At 43.4% G+C, this 15899-nt stretch overlaps 1 protein-coding gene across 4 annotated transcripts; it reads right to left on the bottom strand.

The window, feature by feature from the left end:
• Nucleotides 1-464: 464 nt before the first annotated feature.
• Nucleotides 465-15402, bottom strand: aox6 (aldehyde oxidase 6). Of its 4 annotated transcripts, none has more exons than XM_028980239.1 (36): nucleotides 14861-15402; nucleotides 13982-14219; nucleotides 13780-13837; nucleotides 13371-13467; nucleotides 13172-13280; nucleotides 12965-13091; nucleotides 12811-12872; nucleotides 12281-12358; nucleotides 12073-12153; nucleotides 11808-11952; nucleotides 11635-11727; nucleotides 11057-11208; nucleotides 10628-10721; nucleotides 10394-10503; nucleotides 10032-10216; nucleotides 9760-9922; nucleotides 9311-9400; nucleotides 9046-9215; nucleotides 8790-8916; nucleotides 5249-5371; nucleotides 5045-5141; nucleotides 4828-4952; nucleotides 4620-4753; nucleotides 4406-4493; nucleotides 4226-4312; nucleotides 3955-4146; nucleotides 3632-3859; nucleotides 3399-3494; nucleotides 3093-3221; nucleotides 2597-2671; nucleotides 2471-2523; nucleotides 2283-2397; nucleotides 1989-2054; nucleotides 1498-1686; nucleotides 1136-1303; nucleotides 465-778 (listed from the first exon to the last, which is right to left on the bottom strand). In XM_028980239.1, the coding sequence occupies exons 2-36, from the start codon at nucleotides 14033-14035 to the stop codon at nucleotides 725-727; spliced, it is 4014 nt and encodes a 1337-aa protein (XP_028836072.1). In that variant the 5' UTR covers nucleotides 14036-14219; nucleotides 14861-15402; the 3' UTR covers nucleotides 465-724. The 4 variants fall into 4 exon arrangements, with proteins under 4 accessions (XP_028836072.1, XP_028836073.1, XP_028836071.1 ...); XM_028980240.1 differs by lacking the exon at nucleotides 14861-15402 and adding an exon at nucleotides 14338-14402; XM_028980238.1 differs by lacking the exon at nucleotides 14861-15402 and having other exon boundaries at nucleotides 13982-14555.
• Nucleotides 15403-15899: the final 497 nt, after the last annotated feature.

Genomic DNA, 15899 nt, shown 5'->3' with positions numbered 1-15899 from the left:
GCGGTGGAGAGTCCAGGCGAATTAAATGCCCCTTAAAGTATTAATTTGTTTTAATAAAAAACAGTAGCTAATGTAGTCTCAAACTTTAAAGAAAACAGCTATTATTAGATAATTCTATAAAACGTCAGGCATTGCTGTATGAGTGCTTTGAGATCAGATGATAATTAGCATATTCTGAGTTTTACCGTGCATCTGCACCAACCTTGCCTTTTGAAATGTTTGCTTTGTTAACTGTACCTTGCTGTGCCTGTTTGTCCTTGAGATCAATAAGCAGAGCTTTCATGCATGCAGAATGAAGCCTCATCTATTTTTCACATCTGTGGTAAGTAGGACAGTGACGCAGCATGTTTGAGGGGTGCTCTGAAAGGCTAGATAACATGCCAATGTACAATTGCCCAGAATGATCTTTTCAGAAATGAAGTGAGTAGCTATAATTCCACTTGTGTTACACTGTACAGCAAGGGGACAAGTCATAACAAATCTTTATTATGCTTGTGTCATTATTGGAAATACAGAATGCAAAGCACTCGGAGAAGATAGAAATGATTAGTAACAATTTTACAGATTGGTTCAAAACATGATCTCACGGTTAACATCATTTGAACACTTTTTCTTTAATGAACTAAATCAATTTTAATAAACAGCATAAGGATGTAGTAAAACAAAGATTTGTCCTTTAGTTCTGTAGCATGAATATAGAAATTTGCTGCATTACAAGGATGGCTTAAGGGCTCTCGATGGCCCAAGGTTGGACAGAACTGGCTGTGCTTTCTGGAACCTGAGGGCATAACAGAAAATGTTTAAATAGACTCAGTATGATTAGGAAAAGCCTACATTAATGCGAACAATGAAGCTCAATAATGGAAAACAGTGTATGTCATGATCTCTTTAATCGGATGATGTAATAATGGATTACATCAGATGTGACAAGCCATTGAACTGTATTTTGGTTTATCTGCCTCCTGATTATGCTTGATCCATAGTGACAGCTAGTGGCTTCAATGAAATTTAGGGGCTTATTGTATTACAAATCACAGCACACTCAGAGAGTGGGGACAGTGGCACTGAGTTTTTCATCTAGAAGCACATGTTAAAACATGAATAAAGGTGTGTGCATTTGTAAAGTAAAGTTTACCATCCGGGCAAAGTGTGTGGCACAGGCCATACAGGTCCTCTCTGGGGTGGCAGGGCTGTGGAACTCGAACAGGCCAGTCATTCCTGCATCCCTCCGTGCTGCCACTACCGCATCTTTTATGGCGAAAAACACAGAGCTGCCCAGGAAGAGCGTTGGCTCACCAATGCCCTATAGAACCAAGGATGTATGAAACATCTCACTCACTCCCTTTCCATCGCAGCTTAGTCTATCTCAGGGTCGCGACCTCCGGTGCCCATCCTTAGACACTCACCCAGGATGGTGCATGAGCCCTCTGCTGGGCGCAGTGTGAAACATACACAACCATAATGTCTACATAATGTTGATGAGACACCATTGCTTACCTTTGATGAGTAAATGGCACTGGGGTTTTGGGTGCCTGCTAGCAGGTAGACATTGAATTTGAGTGGCATGTCACAGATGGCTGGGATTTTGTACTGGCCAGGACCTCGGGTGTAAAGCACCCCAGAAGGAGAGAACTTCAATTCCTCCATGGTGTATAGACCCAGACCCTGCACAAATGCTCCTTCAATCTGTCACAAACATGGACCTCTTACAGTATAAATGACCTAGAACCCATAACAGTCTCACATTCAGTACATCCAATTTGCCAATGTACACAATTAGTGTTGATTCTGGTCACCAGAATGAAGAACATATTCAAATTAAATAAGCTTTATGAATGGCTTTAGTATGTTAATTAATGTTTTTTTTTCTTTTTTTGAAGATGTATCATTTCAAAGGTCCTTAATATGTACATATAATTTAATAGTCTCACTGCTTAGAATACAAAAATGTAGGTTTGTGACTTAAAAGGAACGTACTAAAAACTCACCTGACCAATGTCCACAGATGGATTTATGCTTCTTCCGATGTCTACAACAATGTCTGTCCTTATGGTCTAGAAACACATTGTACATAATTTTTTTGTACGCATCTCTGAAAAATGTCTAGTATAATATGTTTGCAACATACATGTTACATATCTGTAACAAGAACATTCTAATCATAAACCCCTAACTAAACCACATTAAAAAAAAAACATTTGTTCATTCTGTAGGGATTGGACCATTGTTCTCAATTTTAAAATACGCCAGGACTATTCACCGCCCACATGCAAATACAATACCCTGTAGTCTCCAGTCAGACAGTCCACCTCCACCTCACTGCAACATGCCCCATAGGTGAAGTAGGCATAAGGAGCACCCTCCTGTTTCTCCCAGTCCATATCACAGTCTGGACCTCTTTAAAATACAAAAAATTATTTGGAACCAGTCCTCATTACTGGACCTGTTAACAGTGAGACCCCTCTCCTACCTGTAATATCCTGTAGCTGACAGACTTATCTTTAGTAGAAAGGCTTCACTGATCTAAGATCAGAACCCAAAAGTCAGAAAAATATTCAAAAGGAGGTCCTCTATCATACAATTTTCAATTTTGTACCCAAGCCTGCCAGCTGCCCTTTGGGTTTTTCTTCCTGATGGGCTCTAGTCTGTTATATAGAATTTCACAGGCATCCTATAAAGAAATGTAAACAAGAATTAGATTTTAAAGGCTACTTGGAATTAAGTTGGTCAAGATCCACAGAAAATAATAAAGAGCACAAGAAAAAACAACATCCCACAAACAAGTCAGTATCACTGAGCACTGCATCAGGTCAACTCCTTTTAGCTAGAAACCAATCGTTTATTATATACAGCATTACAATGTAACCTTGTTATATACAAAATTACAATGTTTGCACCGTGTGAAATATGTGTATTTTTCTAAATGTACAATCATTGTTTAAATTTAGTTTGCAAATAATGCTACAGTTCATGAATTATTTTTTTTAGAAATCTCTTAATTTTTGCACTTGCTTGGTATTATAATATTGCAGTTCAGCGCTTAAAAAGCATTAAATAATGGAAAATGAAAACAGAAAAGATCCCCTTATTACCTTTACTGCCATGCCATTGGCATCAGTGCCGAAGGAGGCAGCAGATGGGCAGGTGTTGGGCACAGTATTAGTGCTGGTTTCTGAGATGTGGATCAGATTGGAGGGGATCTGTAGCTCTCGACTCGCCACCTACATAGAATCAAGGCAGATCACATTATATAAATGTAAAATGGTAAGGCAGGAGTGAAAATAATGTTTTTCAGTATTCAGAACCCATTTTCTACACACATTTGTTTCCAGAAATTCGATCCACAGGTCTCAGTTCTATTATAAGCATGAACAGGAAAAGTGCAGGAAATGCTGTACCTGCTGCATTTTAGTGTGGATCCCCTGGCCCATTTCAGCTCCTCCATGACTGACCAGTACAGAACCATCCTTGTAAATGTGCACCAGGGCTGCAGCCTTTGACAGGAATAACACATAACAACCCACTCAAACAAATTCACAAACAAAAACTATTTCCTATGATGGCCACAGATTTTTTTTAAGATATCAATTTTGCACAATTTCAAAACAAGAAATTGATTTAACAAAAGTACCTGGTTCAGGAAACCTTCTGCAAACCCTACACCATACTTAATAGGAATGACAGATATGCCTCTTTTCTTCCAGCGGTTGAGCTGGTTGAACTGGTCGATGTCTTTTCGACGACTCTGGTAGGAGGATTTCTCCATGCACTCCTGCCAGCAACGTCTGAGGTTCAAAGGGTCAAACATTTGCTTGTAATGTGTGAGGGACACCTCCTTGTACATATTAATGTCCCGGATCTGGCAAACATTGGGGATTGAGAGAGAAAAAAAAAAAAAAAAAAAAATCAGTGCATTTATCATGTCTACAACAGATTAATTTTATCTCAATGCACCTCTTCAGCAGCACGACCCAATCTCAGAGCCACGTCATTCATCATGTTCTCTGTGACCAGCATGCTCTGAGGAACACCAAACCCTCGGAACGCTGTGTTGGAAGGGAGGTTTGTTTTGCACGCTGTAGACCTGCCGCGGAGATTTGGGATGCTGTACGCATTATCGAGGTGCAGCAGGATTTTCTCAATCACCTGGGCGTGAAAGTGATAGCACAGTGGTCTGCGGAATTCCCAGATTGAACCGTAACTTAAACCTTGCAAATTAACTCACTAGAAGCGACTCATCGGCAGTGTTCCCTGCATTGGTGTAATACATTATGTCTGCCGCTATAATCTGTCCATCATTCATGTAGCCAACCTGAGAAAAAAAAAATTCAGTTCAACCCAGATAGAAATGGAAATTGTGTTAATCAGAGATCATCACAAACACTCCTCGGGGAACAACATCCACCTTGTATCTCCCCAGGACGGGGTGGCGAGCCCCAGTTATCAGCATGTCCTCTCCTCGCTCCAGCACCAGGCGAACTGCCCGCTCTGTCCTGAAGGGGGTGCAAACTGGTGGTTATTTTCACACATTACAGCCCATTAACTCCCGGGCACCTCTAGCATCCACTGTAAAAGCCCTGGGGAAATTCTCAAAAATCAGAGCAGATGAGACATATTACTTCAAAGCTGCCACAGCTGTGATGCTGGCCAAGATGCAAGTCTTGGTGACTTTCCCTCCAAAAGCTCCACCAATCCTCTTCACATGACAGGACACCCTATTGGAGGGAATGTCCAACGTTTCTGCTATGGATTCCTACACCAGGGAACACATGAAAAAGCAATGATTTCAGCTATGCACCAGGGACACCTGAACCTGTGGTGTTTTACCTGGGCATAGGCAGGATGCTGAGTGGACAGATACACGTTCAACTCCTTCTCCTCTCCAACAGGAACTACCAGCATGCTCTGCGTTTCCATGTAGAAGTGCTCCTGACCCCCAAGCCTGATCTCCCCTAAAGGAAACAAAGAAAGACAGAAAACTTTTCTGAAACCTTCCATATTAGTTATAAATGAAAACATGCACATGGACATATAGTAAACACACCTTCATGAATGTGTTCAGCCTTTCTGAAGCCTTCTGACACATCACCTCTCCAAATCTCCCGCTGCGGCTGAAAGAACGACTGTTTCTGAATGGCCTCCTACAGTCGCATGTGGAGAACAGATCTATCAGTGGACAATTTTCCTCACTGATACCATGGAAAAGAACAGTAAAAGGCCAAGATGTAGGTCTGAGGTGCTGGTGTACCTCAACAGTAAACACTCTCTCAGGCAGCTCCTCATAAGTGATCTTCACTGCTGCAGCACCCCGTTTGGCATAAGATTTGGTGTCTCCAGCAACAGCACATATCATTTGTCCTACACATGTCACCTGGAGACCACATACATGTCATTGTGTATAGTTTGTAATTCCAAAAAAAGGTGTTCACAGCGCATCACTTTTTCCACATATTGTTACAATATTATAGCCCTATTCCAAATTGAATTAAGTACGTTTTACCCCTCAGGATTCTATGCCCCATAATGACAACATGAAAAAAAGTTTACTTGACATTTTGCCAAATTTGTTAAAAAAACAAAAAAAAAAAAAACGAGAACAAACACTTACATAAGAATTCACACCATTTGCCATGAAGCTCAAAATTTAGCTCACGTGCATCCTGTTTCTCCTGATCATTGAGATGTTTCTGCAGCTTAATTGAAGTGGAGTGATTGTCAATGTGAAGCACAGTACAGTGACACCATAAAAAGTGTCCTCTGCTTTTAACCCATCACCCCTAGTAAGCAGTGGGCAGCCATGAAAGACGCCCAGGGAGCAATGTGTGGGGACATCAGCGGCACCTTGGGATTCGAACCGGCAACATTACGATTACAGGTCCACTTCCTTTACACGCTGAGCCCCATGGAGAAAGCTCAGTGGCCTCAATCATCCATAAGTTGAAGAAGTTCGAAACCAGGACTCTTTCTAGAACTGGCCACCTAAATTGAGCGATAGGGGGAGAAAGGCCTTAATCAGGGAGGTGAACAAGAACCCGATGGTCACCCTGTCAGAGCTCCAGTGTTCTCTCGTGGACAGACGAGAACCGTCCAATGGGACAACCATCTCTGCAGAAATCCACCAATCAGGCCTGTATGGTAGAGTGGCCAAACGGAAGCCACTCCTTAGTAAAAGGCACATGGCAGCTTGCCTGGAGTTTGCAAAAAGGAGAACCAAAAATGTAACTCTGTGAATTCCAGGCGGCACGTTTGCTACAGTGAAGCATGGGTGGTAGTAGCCTAGTGGGTAACACACTCGCCTATGAACCAGAAGACCCAGGTTGAAATCCCACTTACTACCATTGTGTCTCTGAGCAAGACACTTAACCCTGAGTTGCTCCAGGGGGACTGTCCCTGGAACTACTGATCACTCTGGATAAGGGCGTCTGATAAATGTCGTAAATGTAAATGTAAATGGATAACACACTTGACTAGGTACCAGAACAACAGGTTGAAACCCCACCTACTCCCTGAGCAAGACACTTAAGTTGCTTCAGAGTAACTGCTATTTATAAGCATTGGTATTGATAAGGGTGTCTGATAAATGACAAATGTAGATGCATGGTGGCATCATGCTGTGGGGATGACTTTCAGCTATAGGAACTGGGAGACTAGTCAGGATTGAGGGAAAGATGCAGCAATGTACAGAGACATCCTGGATGAAAACCTGCTCCAGAGCGCTCTTGAACACAGACTGGGTCGACGATTCATCTTTCAGCAGGACAACGACCCTAAGCACACAGCCAAGATATCAAAGGAGTAGCTTCAGGACAACTCTGAATGTCCTTGAGCAGCAAAGCTCAAATTAAATGAATCAAATTAAACATCTCTGGAGAGATCTTAAAATGGCTGTGTATCAACGTTTCCCATCAAACATGGAGCTTGAGAGGTGCTGCAAAGAGGAATGGGTGAAACTGGCTAAGGATGCAAAGCTTCTGGCATCATATTCAAAAAGACTTAAGGCTGTAATTGCTGCCAAAGGTGCATAAACAAAATATTGAGCTGTGAATACTTATTGTCATGGTGTCATGATCACGGCATATCACAAAACAGGGGTTTATTACAAATAACATGACATGCAGCAAGACACAACAAACACGTCAAAGACATGGCACACAAGACATTTACAGCACTCACCCACCTGGACACTCGGAAGGGAAATTATGTTAAAATGCTTTTCATTGACTATAGTTCAGCATTTAACACAATAATCCCTTCCACACTCACCATCAAAAGCTGGAGCACCTGGGACTCAGCTCAACTTTCTGTCAGTGGATCTCCAACTTCCTAACCGGGAGACAACAGGCAGAAAGGATGGGCGGACATGTCTCAGCCTCCATCACTCTCAGCACTGGAGCCCCCCAGGGCTGTGTTTTGAGCTCCCTGCTCTACTCCCTGTACACATACAACTGTACAGCCACTACAAACTCCACCACCATCATCAAGTTTGCTGACGACACCGTCGTGGTGGGCCTGATCTCTGACAACGACGAGACAGCCTACCTGGAAGAGGTTGGAAATCTGGAGAATTGGTGCCAGAGGATCAATCTCCACTTGAACATCAGCAAGACAAAGGAGTTAATAGTGGACTTCAGTACCAAGCAGGAGAGGATCTACCAGACCCGTCATCAACAGGAGCCCGTTAACATAACGCAGGACCTGTGATGGTACTGTCACATCAACACCGTGGTGAAAAAGTCCCGGCAGCATCTCTTCCACCTCAGATGCCTGAGAGACTTCAGACTGCCCTCCAAGGTGCTCAGGAACTTCTACTCCTTCACCATAGAGAGCATCCTGACGGGAAACACTTCAACCTGGTTCAGGAACAGCACCATGCAGGACAGGCAAGCCCTACAGAGGGTGGTTCGATCAGCTGAATGCATCATCTGTACCATGTCATCTGTACCTGACCTCCAATCAACCTACAGCAAACGGTGCTGTACCAGGGCCAGGAAGATAGTGTAGGACCTCAGCCACCCCAACAATGGACTGTTCTCTCTGCTGCGAATCGGGGAAGCGCTTCCGCTCCCTGAAGTCAAACACAGAGAGAACGAGGAGGAGCTTCTTCCCGCAGGCTATTCGAGCTCTCAACAACAACACTACATAGAACTCCAATACACTCCAGCACTTTCACTTTCAATAACTCTGGACTTTTTGCACAAAATCTCTTCTCTTTTTACTCCTTTTTTTATTTTTATACATTGACTTTCACTCATTTGCACACCTTCACCCTACCTGTTACACATATTTTATGTTATAAAAGTGTAATGTTTGCAATATTTGCATAGTGGTTTTCATTGTATACTTGCAACATTTGCAATACTGTGGTCTGTAGCAGTCGCTAAAAGCATGTCACTGCATATCATACCGTGTATGAATATGTATAAGACAAATAAAATTAATTTATACACAATCACAAAAATATTCACAAAAGCTGCACACAATCAGGATCTGGGAAACACAGCAAAACTCTGAGAATGGATCACGGAGTCCCCCCTTCCAGAGTCTGTTCCTGACAGTTATGTACGTGTGATTTCTCAGTTTTTTATTTTTAATAAATTTGCCAAAATGTCAAAAACCTCAAATCCTTGTGTGTAGAATTCTGAGGAAAAAATCAGAACAAAATGTGGAAAAACATGAATACGTTCCAGATTATCACTATATTATAGGTTCAATGGTTTATTATCTATTCAGCCACCAGGGGAACTATTGAACACTGAGGGATTTAGCCACACACTGAGACACATTCCAACCTCATTCACTGCAAGGAGTTCCTCTGTGATGCCAGTGAAGGTCCTAAACTTTTTGCCTGGGATGTCTTTAGCTGTAATAACATCTACAACACCAGGAACCTTCAGGGCTTCAGTGGTGTCTATGTTACTGTGAGAGGAACAGCAATTTCACCATTAAAGGGTTGTTTGTTACATCAATTTTTTGATTAAAGCCCATTTGATTAAATATAACTATATGCAATAAGAAATGAAGCTTATATAAATGTTGGTGTCTTACAGGATCTTAGCATGAGCCTTTGTGCTGGTCACTATGACAAGAAAGAGCTCCCCCTCTGTCTTGGGGAGGTCATCGCAGTACATAGCCTCTCCTGTGGCCTGACTCAGGGCTGACCTGTGCATCAGGGGTCGGCCAACCGGATCCCTGCTGTCCTGCCCCACTGGCACACCCTGTGGCACATGAGTACGTTGGTTTGACATCTTACCAATCATAAATCGCCTTCACTATACCCTCAGAAAAATCAAATGAAATGCAAAATGCTCACCTGAAACTCCTGGTAACTGGGCTGCAGTTGGCTTGGTAGTGGTTCTGTTCCACTCCTCATATTTTCTGGCAAACCCTGTTGAGCAACACCCTAATGATAGGGTAGATATTATAATTGTCAGCTTATCCAGTATAATCATTAAAAACTCTTTTTACATAACATTGTAAAAAGAGAACATATTTAAAAAAAGTTTTTTCTTTTATTCTACAGGCCAACATTAGAAATACATAAGAAATGTAACAGTGAAAAGATGCAGTGAATCTGTGCTGCTACAAGCACAATGTGGTCAATTTGGCTGAGCTGGAGTCAAAGTATGTTTTCTTAGACTGCTGCGGTCTTACATTTCGTACTAGGAGACCTGGAGTTTTCTTTCACAGTAAAAGAAATCTCAAGTGGAAGACAATTTTTTTCCATCAGACGAACGTCAATAACATACACATGAACTGTACCATGATGTGGAGCTTCTGCTGCATCTGTAAGAAGAACTTAAAGAGGAAGCTGAGGGAGACTGCTCTTCTGAAGTCCACCTTCCCTCCAGGGGCGGAAGGAGGGAGGCACATCTCCTCCAGCAGAACTGGGTAAGCTGCATTCAGCGTCTCCTCGCTCCATGGTCTTCAGTAGCACAGGGTCAAAATCAGCATGAATTCATTTTAAACATTAATAATAATAAAAAAAAAAGTTCTGCTCATGTAAAGAGAAATCTGTGATGTGCATTCCTTACTTGCCAGTGATCTGCTTGCAGGTTTTAGAGGCGTACACAGTGCTGGGTCCCACACCTCCATGGAAAATGCTGATCTCGTGTACCATCGAGGATCCCTCAGAGAACACCACTCGCATGGCAGCGTTCACTGTGGCCAGGGCATTCTCTTTCCTGGGTGCCTGGCGAAACGCCCGCACAAACTCTCCCTAAAAGGGATGGACATCAGCTTGACACCTGGCTATGCACTTTCATTATTCAAAGAACAATGGTTAATGGATTGCCCTCAATGATAATGACAAAATACTGTAGAACAAGGTTAGCCATAAATGTTCATAGGAGTCGAGTGTGCAGGGGTACATGCCAATTTAGTATAGACATCTTACCTTCTTGGAAACTGGAATGAAAACAGACAGGACAATCTCATCAGGTTTTAAGGCTGTTTTCCCGAAACCAACAAAGAAATCTCTGTTTATCGGGATTTCTCGTCTTCCCCCTGTGAGGCAAAAGTTCAATGTGTTCAGTCAAAAAATAAAGAAGATTTGGAATGGAATTAAATGCAACCGATAGGTCACATGGCCGGAGAACACAAAATGTAGCAAAAAAGAACAAAAAAGTACCCTTTGACACGGCAAGGACTCTGCAATTCCCAGCAGCTAGAACTGGGTTAAGGTCAGAATTGGGATATGCACTGACGACGTTTCCACCTAGGGTCTTAAGACCCACACACACACACACACACACACACACACACACACACAGGTTTTGCATTATATTCACATGCATGCACTAAAGAGATAAGAAGCATCTAACTGTACAGGAGAGTGAATTCAACTACATACAGTAAATAACCGTATAACACATGAAAGAGATGTTCGTGGAGTGTCTCCGTTCTCCATTCATATTTCTTTAATGGGACTTTTCCCCGGCTGCTCTCCTTAAATCTCACATACATATTTATAAATATGAATTCTTTAAAGTGTCAGCAGCAGGGTTTGGCAGAATGGGAGCGCAGCCGCTGACAGTGTCAGGGAATAGGATGTGCTCACGGCCACGCTGCGGATCTGAGGGCCGGCCAGGCTGCCCAGCTGCAGTAGCAGAGCCCTGTACAGCTCAGCGTGCTCCTCCGGAAGCTCCTTCACCAGCGACTCCAGCTCAGCCCTCACCGCAGCCAGGGAGCTGCCCGCACCTATACTCACACCTGAACAGCAAAGACCAGAGCAAGAAAAACCAGCCCACATGTTGGTTTTCACCTCCTTGTACTGCATTGTTCTGTTATTCTGCTTTTTAGTTTCTTGATTTCTGTGTTTTGGCCATGACGCCTTTTTCCTTTTGTTTATTATTAAACTTCACACTTCGTATGTCGAGCATTTGTATCTTCTCCATTTTACCACATTTTATAAATACAGAAATTACAATTCATAGTAGGTCCGGCATGGCATTTCTTCAATATTAATGTAACTTTTTTTTTTATTTCTCTGCATTTCTATGTGAAATGTGAAGGAATGTTTAGGCCACATAATTAATTTTTGGTCACTTTTCCACAGTCCTTGACTGAGGGAACCAGGTGTAAAATGATGAAAAAAAACCCCCAAAGTAACATCACATTTTTGAAGTGTTGACTTGCCTTGCGGTGTGCGTGTGACCTCAAACAGCTCAGGGACTCTGGTTGGGGATATGATCACCGGATGCACCACACCTTTAAACTTGATGTCAGGTCCTGATGGAGAGTAAAACCCCAAACATAAGCTCTTCTCAGGTAACATGAGCCAAGAAAGCAGCTGATGGCGCAGTACTCACCAACATTAGTGTTACCCATTAGTATGGGGGCTTGAGGGTGAGCAGATTTTAGGTCCAACACCTCATCAAGTGACACGGGGGATACCCAGGTCATCCTTTCCCCACAGAATGTTTGTGTTGTCGGCACCTGAGTCTCTGCCATCATCTGCAGGTATAACATGTGATAACCTATATATGAATAAATGTGTGTATGTGTGTGTGTGTGTGTGTGTGAGAGACCGAGAGATTCAGTAATTGAAATCATGAGTTAATGACTGAGCCCTACAATGAGCTCCGGGGGAAAGATCAGCTCTTGGGTTGGGTCCAAGGGGAGAAGGTCGGCCTTGTTAAAGAGCTCAGGAAAGTCCTGGAAAAGGGTAAGACGAATATACCATATACCAGAACTCCTGCACACAATTATTGTTCATTTATTGTAATGTTGTAGACACACTGCAGAAATAACACAAAAAAAAAAAGAATTTAGTTTCACTTACATTCTCCCCATTTTCCACAGGTTTGGCTCCATTCATAAGGCAACATTCCTTGCCATTAAGCTGGCAACAGTTTGAATTCTATAAAATACAACATATAACTCTAAATCACCATCGGTTTGCTGATGGTGTGTGTGTGCGTGTGTGTGCATTAAAAATGCTAAAACAGAAAGCAAAGCACTTTTTCATGGATCGGACATTTAATCAGACATTTACAATGATAAAACCTTGAATACACAAGGTTTTGGCCTGAAATGACACTACAAACTCTGCTCTAATGTCTAATCTACACCAAATGTAGCTAGTTCTTGGTTTACGGAGCAAATAACTCAATCTTTTATGTTCCTGTTGAACCATCCACACTGGCCAAGGCCAAACCGGACGGGACAAAGGTACGCAAACGTGAGATAAGCAGCCAGATACAATCATCCAAAACTTGGAATGAGCTGCAGAGTGGAGGAGATCATGGCCGCGAGCATTTCACTCAGCAACGTTACTGAATAACAGCCGCCATCAAATAAAAGCCGGAATACCTCACAGAACGTCTTGCAGCCATCAACAATAGGACGATAGCCAGTACAGCGACACAGGTTACCTGAGAAAAGGTCATTCATTACAAAAAAAAACAGGTGGCAGTCAGTTTGTTGGACGTGTGTGTGTGTGTATGTATGTGTGTGTGTGTTTTACCTGCCAGAGCCTCTGTGATGTCGTCCAGTGTGGGCTGGGGTTGGTTCCTCAACAGAGCGTACATGGACATCACCATACCTGGAGTGCAAAAGCCACACTGGGAGCCATGAGCTTTTGCGATACGTTCCTAGACACACACACACACAAACAATGACAAATACAAATTTTGGATCAGCAGAGAAACTTTGCCTGTTTTAAGATGGTCACCTGCACTGGGTGCAATCTGGTCTTGGTGCTCCCAATGCCCTCCACAGTGGTGACTGCTGCCCCCTGGAGCTGGCAGACGGGCAGCAGGCACGCATTGGCCGGGAAGTGGCTACGAAGTTAAGGAAAAGTACAGCTTTCAGCAGAAAAACAAAAAACAGATGCAGTTTACTCCTCAATTCTATCGGACGCCGGAGGATACGTGATGCGCTTGGTCTGGGTCTGGTAGCGCGACACCATGACAGTGCAGGCGCCGCAGCCCCCGCCGCCACAGCCATACTTGGTGCCGGTCAGTCTCACTGTCACAGGAGGTGGTCAAGGGAACAAGAACTGACAGCGGGGCTGCTTCTGCAGTGTGACAGAAAACTGATGCGTCCAACAAAACAAGCAAAAAGACTTGCACAATACTTGTCCAGATTTGCACAATAACCATAATGCTATTTTAATAAATCAGCCGTGCATTTGCAATCAATACAGTTATTCAGAATAAATTCATTAAGACAGGACCATAATATGCACCCTTCAGGCTCAAATATTAAAATATGCACACATTATAAATGTATGACTAACATGAACACTAAGCGAAAAATATGAAAGACTGGTGAGGATACATTTTCCCCTGAGGTAGGACAGTAACGTCGTCTCCGGATCAACAATGCGTTCAATGACCTGTTGTCACACACAAAAACACACAGAAACACACCAGGTGGTAAATCTGAGAATGCTTAACATTTTGAAAATGTAAAAAATATCGTAACTCATTCTGAGCTGGATTAATGTTTTTTTCCACTAAAAATTCGAATGAAACGTTACCTTCTTGCCATTGACGAAAAAAGTTAAGTAGTCGCAGCGCGTCCCTTCAGCCATTTTCCGCTTCGAGCTAAAGAATGCTGGAGCAGGGGAGCGAACTTCTGCCCAGTCCCGGTGTTACGGATCAACCGGTGACCACGTCAATTAGTGACCTGCGCGTGCACGTTTTTCCCTTTTACCGTGGAAATCGGAAGCAGATTCGTCAATTTCTGGAACCGACTTCAAATTGAGACACGAAGCACTGGATAACAGATAACAAATAAACCGAAACACATTAATCGTGTGTTTATTAAGACTATCAGTTCTCGAGTGTGGCTAAATATCGGAGGAAATAAATAAATTAGTAAATGTGTGTCTACCAGCATGATTCGAGACACGATTTAAACATGCAGCAGCACCCACAAAGCTGCGGCTTGGTGCCGACTTCCCCCTGCGCGTTTAGCTGCTGTTAACTTGTGTTAATACAAGCTCGAAGACAGGCGATAATGTACGTGTTCATTAAGACCTATAGCGGGCAAGCGCAAATAAATCTTTACCACATATCATCACACAGTACGTATTGACATGTGAACAGAAAAACGATTTTTTTTTGTTTCGTTTTCGGTGAAAATCGATTTCTGAAATTGACGAATCTGCTCCCGTCGAAATATGCAGAAATGGAGGGTAAAATCCCAAACACGGGCGCGCGCGCGTCACCGGCTGATCCGTGACACCGGGGACCGTCTCCGCCTTCTTTAACGCTGCAGCGGCGGATCTCGGGTCACCAGAAGAAAGAACTGTTACCACACCAAACCCACAGGGACCCACGCATTTATTACACCGTGGCCGACGCCTCAAACTAGCCCAGTCCTTCCCAGTAAACGAGGTGAAAATGACAGCTACCTTCCCCCTTTTCCGTGGGCGAGAAAAAAACTCCTGTCGACAGTGACGGAGAGGCGACGTCCTCAAACCAGAGGTGGAGGAGCGACAGGTCCACGAAAACAAAGGTGGCCACACAAAATATTGGCACTTTGGCCACAATTTGACGCTTAGGGGTGTGTTCACTGTTGATGTTTGGTTGGTTTAGACATTAATGGCTGAGCTTTTTTTTTTTTTTTTAACTTTACGATGTATCCAAGTGTCACTGATCCGCCACTAGATGGCACTGCAGTTACAGTAAAGTAAATGTGGAGAAGATCTTCTCAAGCGCTTTAGTGGCTGGGGATATTTGTGAATGTTATGCTATAGTATAGTGTAATATAGGAACAACTTCGGAATTTGGAAATGCACAATGACAATTCACAAAAAAAATTAAACCGATGTGTTTGAAGCTTACGAAGGAGAAGATATCTCAAGTTGACACAATGAAATGTGTCCTCTGCTTTTAACTATCGGCCTTGGTGAGCAGTGTGTGGGGACGGTGCTTTGCTCAGTGCCACCTCAGTGGTACCTTGGCGTTTCAGGATTCGCGCGGCGACCTTCTGATTACTGGGCCGGTTCCTTGACCTCTAGGCCACCACTGGCCCAATTCCGGAATACGTCGTGTCCTGTGAGGCTGCACACGTGTGCTAAACGCAGCTTTATTTGAGTAAAGCACAAGCAGCGGAGCTCTCGGTGTGCCTACAGTATTCGGCACAAGAAATATTTGAGCCATGAAACCGCAAACCTGTCATTCTGCAGCAGCAGTAGACAATGAGTACGTTTTCCCAGGGTTTCGTCTGTTAACACCCAGGCTCACGGCGCGGTAGTAAGCGGGCCGTCTGGAGGCTCCGCGCTAGTTGATGAATGTGCCGTCTGCGGCCCCGTGTTTTGTTTGGAAGGGCAGATCATGTTCTTGTAAGAATGCTGTTGTCTTTGGTGTACGCTGGGCGCAGGACAATAATGACACCAGACACTTGTCTCTCTAAGCTGCTTTGTAACCTTTAGCGGTTCGGCCGCACCC

The sequence above is a fragment of the Denticeps clupeoides genome, chromosome 5, assembly GCF_900700375.1.
Source record: "Denticeps clupeoides chromosome 5, fDenClu1.1, whole genome shotgun sequence".
Taxonomy (NCBI): Eukaryota; Metazoa; Chordata; class Actinopteri; order Clupeiformes; family Denticipitidae; genus Denticeps; species Denticeps clupeoides.
Note: the sequence above shows the minus strand (reverse complement) of the source record. Positions and strands in the feature narration are given on the sequence as shown.

Bases quoted from the DNA above. Each gene is read 5' to 3' on its own strand.
- aox6 (XM_028980239.1), bottom strand. From the start codon at position 14,035: ATGGCTGAAGGGACGCGCTGCGACTACTTAACTTTTTTCGTCAATGGC. The intron at 12,359-12,810 runs GTATTCCGGCTT...TGTATTTTATAG, and splicing joins GCTGCAAGACGTTCTGTGAG to AATTCAAACTGTTGCCAGCT. The intron at 2,055-2,282 runs GTATTGTATTTG...ATGTGTTTCTAG, and splicing joins GTCTGACTGGAGACTACAGG to ACCATAAGGACAGACATTGT.